The sequence below is a fragment of the Bos javanicus genome, chromosome 9 (genome assembly GCF_032452875.1).
Source record: "Bos javanicus breed banteng chromosome 9, ARS-OSU_banteng_1.0, whole genome shotgun sequence".
NCBI classification, from domain to species: Eukaryota; Metazoa; Chordata; class Mammalia; order Artiodactyla; family Bovidae; genus Bos; species Bos javanicus.
The window spans coordinates 94,939,747-94,958,091 of record NC_083876.1 but is presented as its reverse complement, the minus strand read 5'-3'; the positions used below and the strand labels follow the sequence as shown (position 1 = coordinate 94,958,091).

Sequence of the window (18,345 nt, the reverse complement as noted above, 5' to 3'; positions counted from 1 at the left end):
TATTCCTGCCTGGGAAATCCCATGCATGGTGGAGCCTAGTGGGTTGCAAAAGTGTCAGACACGACTTAGCAGCTAACCAACAACAACACATAGTGTGTTTAGAAATGCATTCTGTCAGGGGTTTACAAAATTAATCCTGGGGAAAATGGCGGGTGGGAAGAGTTATTTCTCACCTGAAGGCCACAACAACTTCACAGGTCCTAATACATGATATTTGGATTTCAAAAGACTGACCTAGCATTTTGCCACTATATTTAAACTAAACTAGCAGATCTAATGGAGAAGGCAATGGCAAGCCACTCCATTACTCTTGCCTAGAAACTCCCATGGATGGAGGAGCCTGGTAGGCTTCAGTCCATGGGGTCGCTACCAGTCGGACGCAACTGAGCAACTTCACTTTCACGAAATGGAGAAGGAAATGGCAACCCACTCCAGTGTTCTTGCCTGGAGAATCCCAGGGATGGCAGAGCCTGATGGGCTGCTGTCTATGAGGTCGCACAGAGTTGGACACAACTGAAGCGACTTAGCAGCAGCAGTAGCAGATCTAAAGTTTTCCTTCAGTTTCCGTGGTTATGACATAGGGGACATGTGTTTAACGCCAATCTGCCTCAGAGAGTACAGTATTATAAAGATGAATATGGTAAGGCTGAGGGCACTCTATGACGGAGCAACACTGAGTCTCACATATATGCGCTTGCTGCTGCTGCTGCTGCTAAGTCGCTTCAGTCGTGTCCGACTCTGTGTGACCCCATAGACGGTAGCCCACCAGTCTCCCCCTCCCTGGGATTCTCCAGGCAAGAACACTGGAGTGGGTTGCCATTTCCTTCTCCAATGCATGAAAGTGAAAAGTCAAAGTGAAGTCGCTCAGTCGTGTCCGACTCTTCGAGACCCCATGGACTGCAGCCTACCAGGCTCTTTCGCCCGTGGGATTTTCCAGGCAAGAGTACTGGAGTGGGGTGCCACCGCCTTCTGCGCTTATATGGGCTTGAGGACTCGATAAGACATCTAGGGCTGAGGAGGACAGAGCTGGTTAAAGCTCTCGTGTTGAGGACAACCAGCCTGGCTGCCAGGTGGGGGGATTCACTTGGAGACGGCAGGAAGGAGGGCCAGCTCTGGAGACTGCAACACGCAGGAACTTTAGAGGATATTTAGAGGTGAGGGTCTCAGTGACGATCAATGCACCCTTTAAGGAAATCGGTGTTCAGGCCAGGGAGCTGGGACAGGGAATGCTGGGTTTCTTATCTATAACAACAAAGGCCCTTCCATCTACTCTCAGCGTTTTGCCATTCCTTATGACAAACTTTAGGATTATTATTTTTTAGTTCACTACTTTCCCATTACAGAATTATAGGCATGTAATTGACATTTTCTTTAACACATTACATACAATGTAAAAACCTCTTCTTTACTCCTCTCAAAGTAGAAGATAAAACAAGATTGAGAAAGGAGTAAGGCAGGGCTGTCTGCTGTCACCCTGCTTGTTTAATCCATACACTGGGCACATCATGAGGAATGCCGGGCTGGATGAGTTGTAGGCTAGAATCAAGATAGGTGGGAGAAACATCAACAAACTCAGATATGCAGATGATACCACTCTGATAGCAGAAAGCAAAGAGGAACTAAAGAGCCTCCTAATGAGCGTGAAAGAGCTGGCTTAAAAAGAAATATTAAAAAAACTAAGATCATGGCATCTGGCCCCATTACTTCATGGCAAATAGAAGGCAAAAGGTGGAAGTAGTGACCGATTTCCTCTTTGTGGGCTCTAAGATCACTGCAGATGGTGACTGCAGCCATGAAATCAGAAGATATTTGCTTCTTGGCAGGAAAGCTATGAGAAACCTAGACAGTGTGTTGAAAAGCTGAGATATTGCTCTGCCGACAAAGGTCCATATAGTCAAGGCTATGGTCTTCCCAGTGGTCACGTACAGTTGTGAGAGCTGGACCGTAAATAAGGCTGAGTGCCAAAGAATTGATGCCTTCAAACTGTGGTGTTGGAGAAGACTTCTGAGAGTCCCTTGGACAGCAAGGAAATCAAACCAGCCAATCTTAAGGGAAATCAACCCTGAATACTCATTGGAAGGACTGATGCTGAAGCTGAAACTCCTGAATTTTGGTCATCTGATGCAAACAGCTGACTCAGTGGAAAAGTCCCTGATGCTGGGAAAGATTGAGGGCATAAGGAGAAGAAGGCGCTAGAGGATGAGACAGCTGAATGGTATCACTGATGCAATAGACATGAACTTGCGCAAACTTTGGGAGCTGGTGAGGGACAGGGACGCCTGGCGTGTTGCAGTCCATGGGGTCGAAAAGAGTTGGACACGACTGGGTGACTGAACAACAATTTGACATTCTCTTTAACATGCTACATACACTGTAAACCCTCTTCCTTACTCTTTTCAAAGTGGAAGATAAAATAAGCTCCCTAGCTGTGACCCCCATAGCACCCACCATCGGTGCTGACCCCTGGAAGTTCTGTGCGCTTAGCAGACCTCCTCCCGGACGCCTTTTTCTGTTGCAAAGGAGAGGATGAGGGAAGCTGAGATGGCTGCAGGCAGGCCTTCTGGATGAAAGGTGGCTGCCTTTGCTGCCTGTGCCCCTCAGCTGTCGATTTCAGTGGGACTCTGCCGCAGACACACCTGACACATCTCCAGAGACACACAGCAGGGAGCACACTCCTGCACGTCCAGGTTACCTTGGGAGTTTGGGTGATTTGCTAGCTCGGGAGATTTTGGGAGACTTCTTGGCAGCCCAGTCATCACTCAGTTCAATGTCGCTGGAGTCTGAGCAGTTGCAGCTGTCGATCATGGTGGAAATCAAGCTGTTTCCATAGATTTCATCTGGTGAGACATCAAGCAGCAACATTTAGGGGAGTGACGCCCATTAGCCCCCAGCAGTGGTCGTTACTGGAAACCAGAGGACAGACTCACTCCACAGGCCGTCATTTTTAGTCTAGAGGTTGAAACAGGAAGGGGCAGGACAGTTTTCCTTCTACATTTTCACACTACTCCAGTTGCTATCAACACGGGTATGAACTGTAACACCTCTGGAATGTAAAAAACATCCTGGCCACATTTACTGTATGGAAAGCTGGAGCCAAATCGGCTGTGCTCTTGCACCACGGGACCCCCCAGTATCGGTCTGGGCCCACACGGGCTCTCAGCAGCCCTGGGACCCAGGCCACGCAAGCGGCTTGCCGACTCAGGGCCCTCCCAGCCCCATCACTGCCCCCTGGGGGCCTGCTGCTGACCCGGGACCTGGGAAGACGCCCCAGTGGGTTCCAACCTGCTCTGAGCAACGGCTGGAAGAGAACCCCAGCAGCAGACACTGAGCGACAGCTTTGGACTCCACGGAGGGGCCCGTGTGGGAGCCAGCCGGCCACCAGGCCAGAGATGGAGGCGATGTGCGGGAGTGGGCTGTCACAAAGCCACAGAGCAGATGGAGTTCATGTTAGACTTTTCCCCCAAAATACCCTTATCCTTTGCTGACTTCCTCATCCCTTGGGGCTCCAAGAACATTATCTGGCAAAATAATAAAGAAGCCGAGTGAAATTATTTCTAGAACATGAGAGATCTGGTCGTTCAAAAGGGCTACTTACATCTACAAGGATGAGTCTGTTCATTCAAACCAGTCTCTAGGTTTCTGAGCATATGGAGGTGACATCTGCAGACAGGGGCCTCTCGGAGGCCACAGGAGGCAGAGCAGAACAACCAGGCAGGGAGACCGCTGATACCCCGTCTGTGTCACCACCGCAGCCCTAAACTGCTGCCCAGACCGGGGAACACAACTCCTGCACCCAGCAAGCCCCAGTGCTGGGCATCCGAGCCCCATCACCCGCCCCGAGTAGTGCTTTATCTGTAATTAGATAATTACAAACTATTCCTGGATCAGAGAAAGCTTGGCCACGATTCAGAAACCCCTGTGAGCCCACAGGACGCTTCCACGTGTTCCTGAGCAATGAGCCAGTCCACTGACCTGAGCAAGTTCTGCAACACACTGTCCACTCAGCACTGACCTACTTGTGTAGGCCAGGATTTCACCATTGCTATGGGACTCACTACTTGCTCTTTTTCTCACTAATGTCTTAGTCTGTTCAGGCTGCTATAATAATATACCACACACCAGGGGGCTTATAAACAACAGAAATTCAAGTCTTGCCATTTTAGAGGCTGGATGTCCCAGGTCAGGGGACCGGCATGGCTGGGTTCCGGTCCTGCCCTCTTCAGGGCTGTGGACTGCGGGCTTCTCACTGTGCCCTCCCGCGGCAGGAGGGGCCGGGAATCTTACTGCAGCCCTTTTTATCAGGCACTGAGCTCACGATACACAGGCCCTGCCCTCTTGAACTCATCGCCTCCCCAAGGTCCCATCCCCTAATACTACTGCCATTCAAGCAGCTGGAACCAAGCTGTCAAACCAAACTATCAGCGAGTTATTTTTTTTTTTCACAGTGAAAATGCTCAGAGCAAAGGTGTCTATGGAGCGAAGTTTATGGCAAAAATACCTCACATGGGCTTAGACAACAGAAATTTACTTTCTCAGTCTGGAGGCTGGAAGTCCGGGATCAGGGTGCCAGCAGGATCAGGTTCTGGCGATGGCGCTCTCCCTTCCTGCTGACAGTCCCACCTCATGTCCTTACACGGCATGCACGTGTGGACAGACCAGAGACCTCTCTCTTCCTTGCAAAGCCACGATCATACTGGATTAGGATCCCACCCTTACAGCCTCCTTCAGTCGTAATTGCCCCTAAAAGCCCTGTCTCCAAACATGGTCTGCAGCACCCTAGCCTGCTGCCCTGCTCAAATTCTTGTCCCTCTCCTGTGCAAGATACACTCACCCGGTCCCGGCAGCCCCCAAGTCTTCTGCCTCATTCCAGCATCAACACTCTTGTCTAAAGCCCAAGGTCCCATGTAAATCTAAGTCAGACATGGGGGAAACACCGTGTACAATTCACCTGAGGCCAAACTCCTTTCCAGCTGTGGAGCAGTGGAAGCAGACAAGTTATTTGTGTCCAAAATACAGCTGTGGGGGCAGGTGCAGGGGAGAGTGCTGTCCGAAGGGAGGGAGGAAGGAGAGGGAGGCTCCCGGGAGAACTGTGCAGGGAGCACCTGGGCGCACTCACAGAGACCAGTCTGGGGGAGCTCCTGGAAGGACGGGCTGGCCCATCATGCGAGATCTCCATGGATGAGTGGGACACTACTCTTGGCAGTCAGCTAACAAGCAGCTAATGGTGGATGAGCAAGGAGCAGAAGTAAGATTCTAGAGGGAGGCTGAGGAGTGGGCTGGAGGTTCAGAAGCTTTAACTCTCTCGTTCCCTCTGCCCACCCCCCCACTATGGCCTTCACAGCACATAAGGTCCTCAGTGAACACCTGATAAGTAACCCGCAGAGGCAGCTGCTGGCTGCCTCTCACCACAGCCCCGACCCCACAGAGCCCTACGGAACGCTTTCACAACCCCGGCAGAAGCAGCATTTAGAGAAGCCTTAACTTTTAACAGAGAAACAGCGGCTTCAAGGGCCCTACTGGCCAGCCAAGGCTGGCTCGTGTTTCATCCACAGGTCCCACCTCCGCACTGGCCTCCGTGTCCCGGGGGAGGGCCCCACCTGCTCGGCTGTCGGTCCGCGGGTCCATGATGACGAACTCGGGCCGAAGCTTGCTGACGCGCCGGCCCTTGAGGATGGGGACCAGCCCACCCAGGTGCTCCAGGTAGAGCGTGTAGCACGGGCCGCCCACCTCCGGGTCATCCTCTGTGCGCTTCATGGTGCAGTGCAGCCGCTCGCTGCCAGCCGACGGGTAACTGACGAAGTCCCGCATGTTGTTGGGGTCTGGAATTGGGGGCTGCAGGCAGGACACGGAAGGAAGAGCATGTGGGCCTCACCGGTGACTCTGTGCTGGCTGCAGCTCAGGACTCACAGCTCTGGGGGCCCATGGGACTCTCCCAGGAGCTTTCAGAAAGACCTCAGCCAGGACCCCACCTCAGACAGTGGAACTGGAACCTGTGGGCGGGCCTGGGCACAGGCATGTTCTCAAAACTCCACAGGTGACTCGAATGTGCAGCCAGGGTTGAGAATCGCTACTGCAGAACTAAGACTGTAAACCAACTAGGGGTGTGGGGGGGAATCATAACAGGTTCTAAAACTCTGATGTTTTAGAGAAAAAGTAACCAACAAGCCAATGTGATACTTAGAAGCAAGACAGAAAACAAAAAAGAGAATATTGTACAGAAAAGAACCTAAGGAGCAGAGGGAGGCCCAGAGGGTAGGAGGGAAAGCTGCCCTTAAACAGCGACTGGCAGCACAGTCCACCCACTCCAAGAACATCCTAGCTCCCGGGTTACTGCCAAGTTACAGCTGGCAGTCAGTGCTGCGTGGGGTTGGCCTCCTGAGCACAGGGGTGAGGAGAACAGACCCTAGGACTGAATGGGGCCCAATCCTGACCACTCCAGCAACTGTGGATGAAGAGCTATCTGACTTCCAGGAACACGTGCCCTGCTCTCGCACACGGGAATCACGGCAGCGGCTGCCACTGAGTCAGGACTGAACCGACAGACTGGTCGTTGGGAGGGCCACGCGGTCAGGCTCGGAACGCTACCTGTGCCATGAGAGGATCAGTTCCATCACCCAGGACCAATCTGCCTTGGACACGGACACGAGGGGCGGACTGCACAGGGGAGGACAACGGCAGACTATGGGTGCCACGTGACTGGTGCTCCGCACCCCACCCTCCTCCCTGCGGTCCTTTGGGGGCAGGCGGGCAGGGTGAGGGAGGAGGCGGTGGGGCTTCACCTTGATGGTGGGAATGAAGGCAGTGGAGAGGTAGGAGCAAAGGCGGGGGGGCAGGGTCAGCTTGTTGACGTCCTTGTCCTCGCGCAGGGCGCTGGCGATGGCCTGCTGGCACAGCAGCTGCAGGCTGGACACCCGGTGCTCCACGCGCACCACGTACAGGGCCGGTCCCGAAGCCATCAGCAGCCGTGAGTCCCGGTGTCCCCAGCAGATGGACACGATGGGGCGCTGCCGGGGAGGGAAGGGAGGGCGAGTCAGCCTGGACTCTTGGGAAAGCAAACCGAGGTCACGCACCCCGTGTCGAGCAAAACAAAGTCATCTCACAGATCTGCAGCAGGTTGGTTTTAAAAAGCACAATAGAGAACATTAGATCCATATGATAGTCAGTACTGTCGGTGAATAGCAGTTAGGTCCCCAGGCCAGAGCCCAAAGCACCAGAACGGTGTTACAAAACTCTTTCACATGGATTATCTCATTAAATTAGGTGACAAAAAAACCTAACTGAACTTCATATAATGACATTTCTGCCAGGGGATGCACTTAGCCTGGGGTACAGTAACCCCTTTTCTTTACTGAGGCCCTGACTACTTGGATCCTGAAGTAACCAATAGTAATCCAAGGCTTGGAGGGGTAGTGAGGAGGTAGACCAGATAGCCCATCACTTTGGTCCTGACAAGGACCATTTTAGATAGTCAGGTCAACACTGGATTCAAGTCACAAGCTTGTGACCCAGGGAATATTATATAACCCTGGAAGTCTTGTACTTTTTCATGAGTAAAATGGGGGCTGTGAGGATTAAAAGAGACGAAAAGATGCTTCTGGGACCCATCACAGGTGACAACCCAGAGATTCTCAGCTATCCTTGAGCTGACAGGGTAGGAAAGGGCAGAGAGAGGAACACAGTTTCTGTGGCAGCTGCCCTAGAGGTCTGTGGATGTTATTTGCTTTGAAAAAGGAGGATGATAGCCAAATATGTGAGTCAGAAACTGGCTGCGTCAGGGAAAAGAAATCCAAAGCTCAGGGGTTCCATCGGCCAAGGAAGAAAGAAAGAGGTGGAGGGCTGTGATGGAGAAGCAGCAAGAGAATCTGCTCCTTCCGATCTGGGCAGATGGAGTCCTAATTTAATGGAGTCCTGAGGGGCTGCCAGGATTGGAAGAGGGGACACCAGATCTTGCATATGAAACAGATAGGAGGAGAACTTTCACGATACTTCAGTGACAATCGTCGAGTTAAAAGGAACACATGAAGACACTAGCTTAAAATAGCCTCCAGGGTCAGCTAATTCTGGTTTCAAATTAAAAACAAAATGCAAGGCTGGAGATAATTCATCTTTCATTGTCATCACAGCAAGGCCGGGCAGCCGCTGCGTGGGACCATGGCCGAGGTCCCCTGGAGGAGGCCCATGGGGCCTGGCGCTCAGTCTGGGGCCTTCAGACTACTTCCAAGATGGGCCTCCTTGTAAGAGGATCCCTCACAGAGGGTAGACCCAACAGAGAACACTGTTAACTGACAACAAGATGTGATCACAGCCGATGACAAGGCAGACAACACAGAAAACAACATACCCCCTAAACTTCTTGGCATCAGCAACTACCTCCCCATTAGTGCAGTTTAGGACAAAAGTTCTTTTAGTAGCATAATCATGCTTAGTCATACTATAATATATAAGTGTATCAAATTCACACCCTGTACACCTGAAACTCACAAAGTGTTCATATCAAATAAATCTTAATAAAGCTGGAAATAAGTTAAGAAAATGAACACACACCACAAAATCCTTTTATACCTTGTGTATACTCGCACAGGCGCTTACACGTCCTCCTCCTCTCTACAAGGCTCGCTTCCTGCTGGTGCTCGCCTTCTTGCGCTGTTCACTGGGGCCCCAGCCTACGAGCCCTCACTATAAGTGCTGTGTTGTCTCAGAAAGCACAGGAGTCAAGGTGGCGGCACAGACACAGGGTGGGGCGCCTCCATCCAGCGGCCTCGCCCTCAGCCATTTCTGGGGCCCCATCTGTAGGTGGAACAGGCATTCCCCGGTCTCACCCAACCCAGCCTCACACACAGGGCATGTCTTCTCCAGGCACGCCCCCCTGCCCAGGATCAGCTGCAGCCGAAGAGAACCGTGTCTGCCCAACATTCTCTTCCAGCAGATACACACGACTCCCACAGATGATGTTTTTGTTTGAACAGCTGTCGTCTGCTAGGGAAAAACTCAGATGCAAATCTGTAGGCTTCATCGCTTTCTCAAATTGCACAAAATGACTATTTTTAGAACCAAGGCTAGAGGTGTGGAGTTGATAATATTCAGATCTTAATCTGTTGTAGGTATTTTGCATGTAAATCTGAGGCACAAGACAAGACACTGAGCTGCATTTCGGGAGCACTGGTGTGGCAGGAACCTGGTGCCCTGGTGAATGTGCTGGACAGACACAGTTGGCCCCTGGCTGGAGATATGCGACGTTCACAGGGAGCTGGGGAGCAGCTGTGGACAGTCAGGCTGCCCTCTCTCTGTGGCAGACGCCAGCCCCGTATGAGGAGAGGGGAGAGTCTGCTCCCTCAGCCTCCCTGGCCACAGTATCACGGATGGTCAACGGCCGGTTTCAACTCCTTACAGCACATGAAGAGACGCCAAAGGAGCTCCTGACCTCACTTCCTGCTGCCACATGATCCATGCCGTGCTTCCACCAATCATACTTGCCTATGAGCTGTCATCAGTCCGTCAGTGAGTCCCTGTAAAGTGTATGTAGTGGGCCGGACACCTGCTGGGCATCTGGGGATTGACACAGAAGAAAAGGAATTCCCTGCTTCATGGGTCTGAGGCTCTGAGGAAGGAGGGGAGACAGGAGGGTCTTGGGCTCTGTGACAGGGACAGACAGTCTGATGGTGTCAGATGGTGACAACGCTGCAAGGTAAGAGCAGTAAGATAAGGAGCCAGAGGAAGAGCAGGGGTCATTTCAGGCAGGGGGACAGAGAAGGTGTCCCCGGAGGAAGTCTCAGCTGAGGCCTGACACGAGGGAGCTGTGGATGTGGACACAAAGATGATGCCTCTGACTGGAGCCCAAAGCTTCCCACTACTCCACCAACTGTGTGCACTGCATGGGGTCCTCTGATAACTCAGCAAAGTGAAAGTCGCTCAGTCGTGTCTGACTCTTTGTGACCCCATGGACCGTACAGTCCATGGAACCTCCAGGCCAGAATACTAGAGTGCGTAGCCTTTCCCTTCTCCAGGGGATCATCCCAACCCAGGAATCGAACTCAGCTCTCCTACACTGCAGGCAGATTCTTTACCAGCTGAGCCACAAGGGAAGCCCAAGAATACTGGAGTGGGTAGCCTATCCCTTCTCCAGCAGATCTTCCTGACTCAGGAATCGAACTGGGGTCTCCTGCATTGCAGGCAGATTCTTTACCAACTGAGCTATCAGGGAAGCCCCTAAAAACTTGAGGGGAATAAAAATAAAAAGCAGGATGTCCTTCCCTTGTTAAAGATAAGCTGTTCAAGTGGGATTAGAGTCAACAGACCACAAAAGGGTCAAACCAGCTACACTGGCCTGAGAAAAAGAAAAGGTGGCCACCCAGTTAGGTGGTTTCTGGGTGATGAGGCCCTGCTAGGGAGTCAGACCCTGGGAATGTCAGAGAGGTCTCCTGTTACCCAATCACCTGCCTTCCTTTCTGTTGTTCTTTAGTCGCTCAGTTGTGTCTGACTCTTTGCAACCCCATGGACTACAGCCTGCCAGGCTCCTCTGTCAATGAGATTTCTCAGGCAAGAATACTGGAGTGGGTTGCCATTTCCTTCTCCAGGGTGTCTTCCCAACCCAGGGATTGAACCCACATCTCCTGCATTGGCAGGCAGGCTTTTTTGACTTTTACCACTGAGCCACCAAGGAAGCCTAAGCTCCCCCTAAGAAGGTGGGTATCTCAGAGGAAATACACTTCAAATGTTTCACAGCCCCAGACAGAAGAGGGTATTCAACATTTGTACAACACCGTAAAACTGTGTTGGTTGGTGCCATGGACAATTCTGAATATTAAGTTACAATGATTTGACCAAAAACTAAGCCACAGTAATAAAAGCTGGCTCAGGACTCACTTACCCAAACCTCCATTTTAAAAGAACACACACCATCCTTGAATTTTGTAAGCAGACAACCCCGGAAAGAACTTTTTCATCTATTTACAGCAAACAATGGGAAAAGAATACCTATGCCAGCTTTGTGAGAATAGGCAGAGTTAATTCTCAACAAAAGGAGGCAAGTACAGTTTTTGCTAAAAGAGTCTCCTTCAAGAGCACAGGAAGTCAATGACCATAATCACTCACTTGACTTTTCAGTGTCCACACTATCTTCCTCCTCTTTTAATTTTTTATCCAAATATCTTATATTAATACCTGAACCTTACAGAATGTAAGGCAATTCTACCAATCTGCCTTTAATACAGAAAAAGTTCATAAAGCTAAAACACACAAACCCCCAAAATCCAACAATCCAACCACACAAAACCAAACAAAAACACACTGATCTGAATTACTGAAGCCTTTGAACTGCAGTCAGTGATGCTAAACCTCAAACTCTGTGGTCAGATGATCAGATATGCAATTACATATGTGCGTACTAAGCCGGTTCAGTCGTGTCTGACTCTTTGCGACCCGATGGACTGCAGCCCACCAGGCTCCTTTGTCCATGGGGTTTCCAAGGCAAGAATGCTGGAGTGTGTTGCTATGCCCTCCTCCAGGGGCTTTTCCTGACCCATGGATCCAACTCTCGTCTCTGGCGTTTCCTGCATTGGCAGGCGGGTTCTTTACCATTAGCGCCACCTGGGAACCCCCAATTACATAGAGATGGTCACAGATAGCAGCTGGTGAGATGGGACTCTAGACTTTTAAAGTATGACAGGCAGGAAGGAAAGGAAAATGAATTAGAGTGCATTTCCTTCTAAGAGCATCAGCCTCAAGCATTGCTGCTGTGAGTAACTCAGGAGAATCCGTTTTAAAGCGAGGCTGCCACCAGTCTGTGCCGGGCACTGGCTTTGTGCGTAATAACCTACAATCTCATTAACTTGGAAATAAATTATCCAATCTAAACTGCATTTAGTTCTTTTTATAAACAGCCCAATAAGCTGCCTAACTTCCTTCCTGCCATAAAAACATTCCTGCCTTTGGACAACTTGAACAGCACAGTACAGACACGTGATTCTAGAATCATTACAGACGACAGTTAAGCTGCTGCCACACGCAATCGATACTGTACTTGGTTTTTAAGAGCATCATTATTTCACTATATATTATTGAGGCAATTTTTCAATGGCTCAAACAGAGCCTCAAATGAAAACAGAGTCAACAGTTTATTAAAATGCAGGGATGCTATGTGACTATCTTTTCCAAAGGTAGATAAGATAGCCAGTCTCTCTTATCCCTGAGCCTCAAATGGCTTAAACTCAGGATCTATGCTAGTCTCATGTGATAGCTGATGAGAACGCTTGCAGATGGTTAAGATCATTGAGCTTCTACTGCATTCTAAGCACAGTGAAGATCAGAAAAATAGAGAAACTGTGGTCTTTAAGAAAGTAAAACAAATAAACAAAAAAAGTGTAATACGTGCCAGAGGTAGTACACACCCTGACGGTTCACAGAGAAGAGGGGTCACAGTCTTTGGGCAGATTTACCAAAGGACATGGCTGTGTGGACAACAGAGACGATGGATTTCCCCAAGCTGAAATGGCCGGGAAGGACAGTCTCTGTAGGGGGGATGCAAGGGAAGGGTGCCCTCAGTCAGACAGAATCATGGTCGATGCTCAGTGCACTGGGAGTGCACTGGGAGTGTGTTTCAGCGTTTCAATTCACAAATGCTCTAGCAGACATAAAAGATCTTAAGTCAGAAAGGGCTGAGAGTTCCCAAGCTCTCCTGCTTGTCTCTCAGTGAGCCTAGAGGTAGAAAGCTGGCATGAGATCTGATTGAGGGCACACAGCCTGCTGGGTCAAATATTCAACAGAAAGAACTAAGAAACCGTAACTGTCCATCCGTCAATCCACTGAACACGTACTTACTGAGCACCTATACTAAGTTCCAGGAAATAGACTGGCAGTAGGGTCACAGTTACTGTGTAAGCAAGGTAACCTGTTCTTCAATCTCAAACACACAGGGACTCCAATGTCTACGTCTGCTTTGCCACACACACTGGCCTCCTGCTAACGGCCTCAGCTCTGCTCCACTTCAGCGCCTCCCGGGTCCGCCTCATCACTTGGAACCACTTCACTTCTGAAGCAGGAGTTTGAATTTCCTATCCATGCACCGCTTCCCACCCTGTGTTTATCACTTCTTTCTGAAAATGCCTGATTATGACTTTTTTCTGGCCAGTATCAGGTCACAGAGCTTCTTCCCACTCCAACTCCATGGCTGCCCATTTCTGTAACCTTCTTCCCAGTTCCCTAAGTTCCTTCCATTCTTCATCTTTCTGCTACATAAATTTCTCCAATTCCTAGTATCAGGCAGCTTGTACCACTTCTGCCTCTAGGGGTTGCAGAGGCGGCCTGGCCTGGGCAACACTGAATCTCACTTTAAAACCACGCTGCCCTTCTCTGGCTGGGGCGTGACTCCAGCTTGTTACCTTGACTGGCTCCTACATCACCTTCTATACCCCAGCACTCAGAGCTCTGAGCTCAGGGCCCAGCTGCATAGGAGCCCTGCAAAATATGTTTGCTGGATGTTTGAACAGATGAACAAACAAATATGCTTATCTGCTCACAGAAGATTTTACATTGTCGAAACATACATTTAAATCCTGTAACTTGGGACCTTCCCAGCAGTCCAATGGTTAAGAATCTGCACATCCACTGCAAGGGGCTCAGGTTCAATCCCTGGTTGGGGAACTAAGATCCCACATGCCATGCAATGCAGCCTATATAAATAAATAAATAAAACTAATACAAATAAACATTTTTTTTTTTAATCCTACAACTCAACAACAAAAAAACCAAACAATCTAGTTAGGAAATGGGCAATGGCCTTGAACAGACATTTTTCTAAGGAAGATATACACATGGTCAACAAGTACATGAAAAGATGCTCAATGTAACTAATCATCTGCTGCTGCTGCTAAGTCGCTTCAGTTGTGTCCAACTCCGTGCGACCCCATAAACGGCAGCCCACCAGGCTCCCCCATCCCTGGGATTCTCCAGGCAAGAACACTGGAGTGGGTTGCCATTTCCTTCTCCAATGAATGAAAGTGAAAGTGAAGTCCCTCAGTCGTGTCCGACTCTTAGAGACCCCATGGACTGCCTACCAGGCTCCTCCATCCATGGGATTTTCCAGGCAAGAGTACTGGAGTGGGGTGCCATTGCCTTCTCCAAACTAATCATCGGGGATACACAAATCAAAACCACAGTGAGATCCACCTCGTGACCATCTGGATGGCTACCACCCAAAAGCCAGAAAACAGCAAGAGCTGGCAAGGACGTGGGGGGTCTCTGTGTACTTCTGGTGGGAGTGTAAACTGGAGCACCCACTGTGGAAACAGTACGGAAGCTCCTCAAAAAAGTTAGAAATAGAATTACCATATAACCTAGCAATTCAACTTCTGGGCATTTATCCAATAGAACTGAAAGCAGCATCTCAAAGAGATATTTGTATATTCCTGTTTACAGCAGCATTATTCATAATAGCCAAAAGCTGGAAGGAAACCAGACATCCACTGATGGATGAATGGATGAACAAGATGTAGTTGTACATATACAACAGCATATTCTTCAGCCTTAAAAAGGAACAAAATTCTGACACAGGCTACAATGTGGATGAAATAAGCCAGACACAAAAAGACAGACACTGCATGGTTCCACTTACACGAGGTATGCAGTATAGTCAAAAATTCACAGTCTTACACGATGAAACAGTTCTGGAGATTGGTTACACAATAATGCAATACACTTAAAAAATGGGTGAGACAGTAAATGTGTATTGTACTACAATTAAAAATATATGTATTTAGATAATTAGTGCTGGCATCTGGATTCCCAGGTGGCTCAGTGGTAAAGACTTCACCTGCCAATACAGGAGACACAAGACACATAGGTTTGATCCCTGGGTAGGGAAGAGCCCCTGGAAGAGGAAATGGCAACCCACTCTAGTAATGCTTGCCTGGAGAATCCCATGGACAGAGGAGCCTGGTGGGTTACAGTCCATGGGGGTTGCAAAGAGTTGGACACGACTGAGCACACACACAACTACAAATTTCCTAAAATCTGGCACACCTGTCTCTCTGATGAGCTGGGTCAGACTAGAACGTAAGTCCCTAGTTTATTATCACCCCCATCAACCATCAACTCACGCTCAGATCTATCTCCACTATACCTCCATGAGAGTGGAATTGTGTCTCCACTGTAATTGATCTACACCAGATCAATCTACAGGCTTCTGGGAAATAAGAACAAACAGAAAGGGGCCCGCATGTGCACACTTTTAAAAAGACCTTTAAGCTTTCCTATTTATTGTTCAACAATAATTTAGCTTAAATGGAAAAGTATATTACTGGCATAACAAACAAAATCAGAGTAAATAAACAAAGATGCACCATTTACTTCTCTGCAAGTTGCTGATTTTTACTTTGTAAAGATGATAAACACTAGCTCACTCTGCTTACTCACTGTCCACCATTTAGGAATGGAAACGGATACATTTTGGTTAAAAGGCAAAAACTTTTTTTCCCCTTACTTCTTCTGGTTTATACCCTATAATTTAATTCATGGTCAACAAAAGATTAAAGTCTGCCAAAGAAAATTACAATGAGTAGAAGCAGTTCACGAGTACTTAATGGAAGTTGGGGGCAAATTAACACACTGCTGTCATAGCGTGTGTCCGACACACGTCCTTACTTGCACAAGCGTGTCCAGGGTAAAGATGTGCTCCCCACGAACGTTGTAGAACTTGACCATGGCACTCTTCAGAAGAGGGCCATTGGGGAGGTCACTGAACTGGCTTGGGCGCTCCATACCAGCAACTGCCAGGAGGTCTCCCTGCGTGCACCACTGGGCCACCACCTCTGAAACGAAAAAGAGGGAGGCAGTCAACATGAGCTGGCGGGGTGGGGGGGGGGTTGTCTGTTCGGAACTCTCATTTAAGGAGTTTAAGAAATGGAGCCACTGAGCACGTACAACGGCGTCCAAGTTTCTCTTGTGAAGTCAACGGAGACTCTGAACACAGATGTTCACTACATGGGTGGGGAGTGTTCACTACGTGGGTGGGGAGTGTTCACTACAGGGATGGGGAGTGTTCACTACATGGGTGGGGAGTGTTCACTACATGGGTGGGGAGAGTTCACTACATGGGTGGGGAGTGCTCACTACATGGGTGGGGAGTGTTCACTACAGGGATGGGGAGTGTTCACTACAGGGATGGGGAGTGTTCACTACATGGGTGGGGAGTGTTCACTACATGGGTGGGGAGAGTTCACTACATGGGTGGGGAGAGTTCACTACATGGGTGGGGAGTGTTCACTACAGGGATGGGGAGTGTTCACTACATGGGTGGGGAGTGTTCACTACATGGGTGGGGAGAGTTCACTACATGGGTGGGGAGAGTTCACTACATGGGTGGGGAGTGTTCACTACAGGGATGGGGAGTGCTCACTACATGGGTGGGGAGTGTTCATTCCATGGGTGGGGAGTGTTCATGTAAAAGGGTGGGGAGTGTTCATTCCATGGGTGGGGAGTGTTCATGTAAAAGGGTGGGGAGTGTTCACTACATGGGTGGGGAGTGTTCATTCCATGGGTGGGGAGTGTTCATTCCATGGGTGGGGAGTGTTCATGTAAAAGGGTGGGGAGTGTTCACTACATGGGTGGGGAGTGTTCATTCCATGGGTGGGGAGTGTTCATGTAAAAGGGTGGGGAGTGTTCACTACAGAGATGGGGAGAGTTCACTACATGGGTGGGGAGTGTTCACTACATGGGTGGGGAGTGTTCATTACATGGGTGGGGAGTGTTCATTCCATGGGTGGGGAGTGTTCATGTAAAAGGGTGGGGAGTGTTCACTACAGAGATGGGGAGTGTTCACTACATGGGTGGGGAGTGTTCACTACATGAGTGGGGACTGCAGGTTCCCCTGAAACACACCTAAACCAGGAGAAAACCACACATGATACATCTACTGCAGTACCAGCACTTCCACGATGAGAAGGCCACAACTACGAGAGTGCAGGTAAGGTCAGAGAACCCACCACTGTCCATCCTGAGTGTCCTTCCCTCTGCTGTGACCCCGACTCCCAGAGAGGACTCAGAGAGTTTACAAAAGCTCCAAGTGAAATGCAAATCAAGAGCAAAGCCTAAATTCAATTCGTTCGATGTTTTGTGCACTACTAGGCAGATGAAGTTCAGATAAAGGACGGGTTTGCGTATCAAGGCCTTGACTTTCACCCAGCATCTGGGTAATGTGATGTGGGGTCTCAGAAAAGAAGACGATTCCTCTGCTGGATGGCAGTGTTGTCAGACACACTGTCACAGAGATGTGATGCTCACCTACGAGCCATTCAGGACCTAGAAGAAATGGTTATTAGACATTGTGTCTAATTCCAATGTGAGCGATTCACTTATTCTTGCTGGTAAAATAAGCTGCTGGTACAGTAAGATTTATGGTCTAGCTTGTTTTCCCTCAAGATCCTAAAACTGGATCTGGCTTATCCGGAGATCCCTGAATCTGGAAGCCCGTGGCCGATTCTGCAGAAAGGCTGGAGTTGAAAGGTGCACCCCATGACAGAGATGGGTTTCAGAACTTGGTCTAGATTTCGGCAGTTCCTGAGCTCCACCTGTGATCTCAGCAGCTCTCTCTCATTCACGTGCGGCACCGATTCTGACATCAACACCGAGCACGTTCTGAGGTCACTGAAGTTCCCCAGTTTCCCTGGAAGACTGAAAAGCAGTCCTGGGAGAAGACAGCTCTCCAGACCCCGGGAACTGAAGGCCCACTTGTCAAGTCAGCTGCAGACGGAATCTAGAGACAGATCCCAGCAGAGGGCTGAGAGGACGCAGTTATGGACAAACACAACATGGTAAAATCTCTACAACTGGAGGCAGTAAAAGCATCAGTAAATAGAGGATTTTTCTTATAGACAGGCATAAATAAGGTTGAGTATTGGGTGGGCCCAAAACTCTGTCCAGGTTTTTCCTAATAGGTAAGTGGGTGGTGGCCCCCACAGGACGGGCCCAGACACACAGCAGATGCGCAGCAGCTAACACAGGGAAGCCCAGGGTTCAAGGCGGCCGTCTGCTAGACAGCGACATGTGAGTAAGGATCTTAGTCCAAACGTTTATGAGCAAATGCGCAGGGATTTCTTTGGTGCAGTTATAACATTACACTGAGATGGCGGTAGTTCCCAAAGGTATGTCATTCTTTTGAAAAGAGTAAGTTTCATAAGAATAATGCCATTTCTTGTTCTGAAGATTATATAACCAGGAACATAAAAGGATGCAGTGACAAGTGTGGGCCCCTCAATACTGAGCATGACCCAGGCCTGATCCACGACAGGCATGCAGCCATCAGGGACGCCCGGCCCCACCCCTTCCTTAGACGCCCACATCAGCGACGTATCT

General features: G+C 49.5%; 1 protein-coding gene across 1 annotated transcript in view; it reads right to left on the bottom strand.

Annotated features, from left to right (window-relative positions):
* Positions 1–18,345, bottom strand: part of TULP4 (TUB like protein 4) — a 190,143-nt gene that overhangs the window by 12,959 nt on the left and 158,839 nt on the right. The window contains exons 7-10 of the mRNA XM_061428440.1: positions 15,637–15,803; positions 6,780–7,004; positions 5,598–5,832; positions 2,693–2,837 (exon numbers count right to left, since the gene is read on the bottom strand). Coding sequence (XP_061284424.1) covers positions 2,693–2,837; positions 5,598–5,832; positions 6,780–7,004; positions 15,637–15,803 — 772 coding nt within the window. The remainder of the gene's footprint in view (positions 1–2,692; positions 2,838–5,597; positions 5,833–6,779; positions 7,005–15,636; positions 15,804–18,345) is intronic.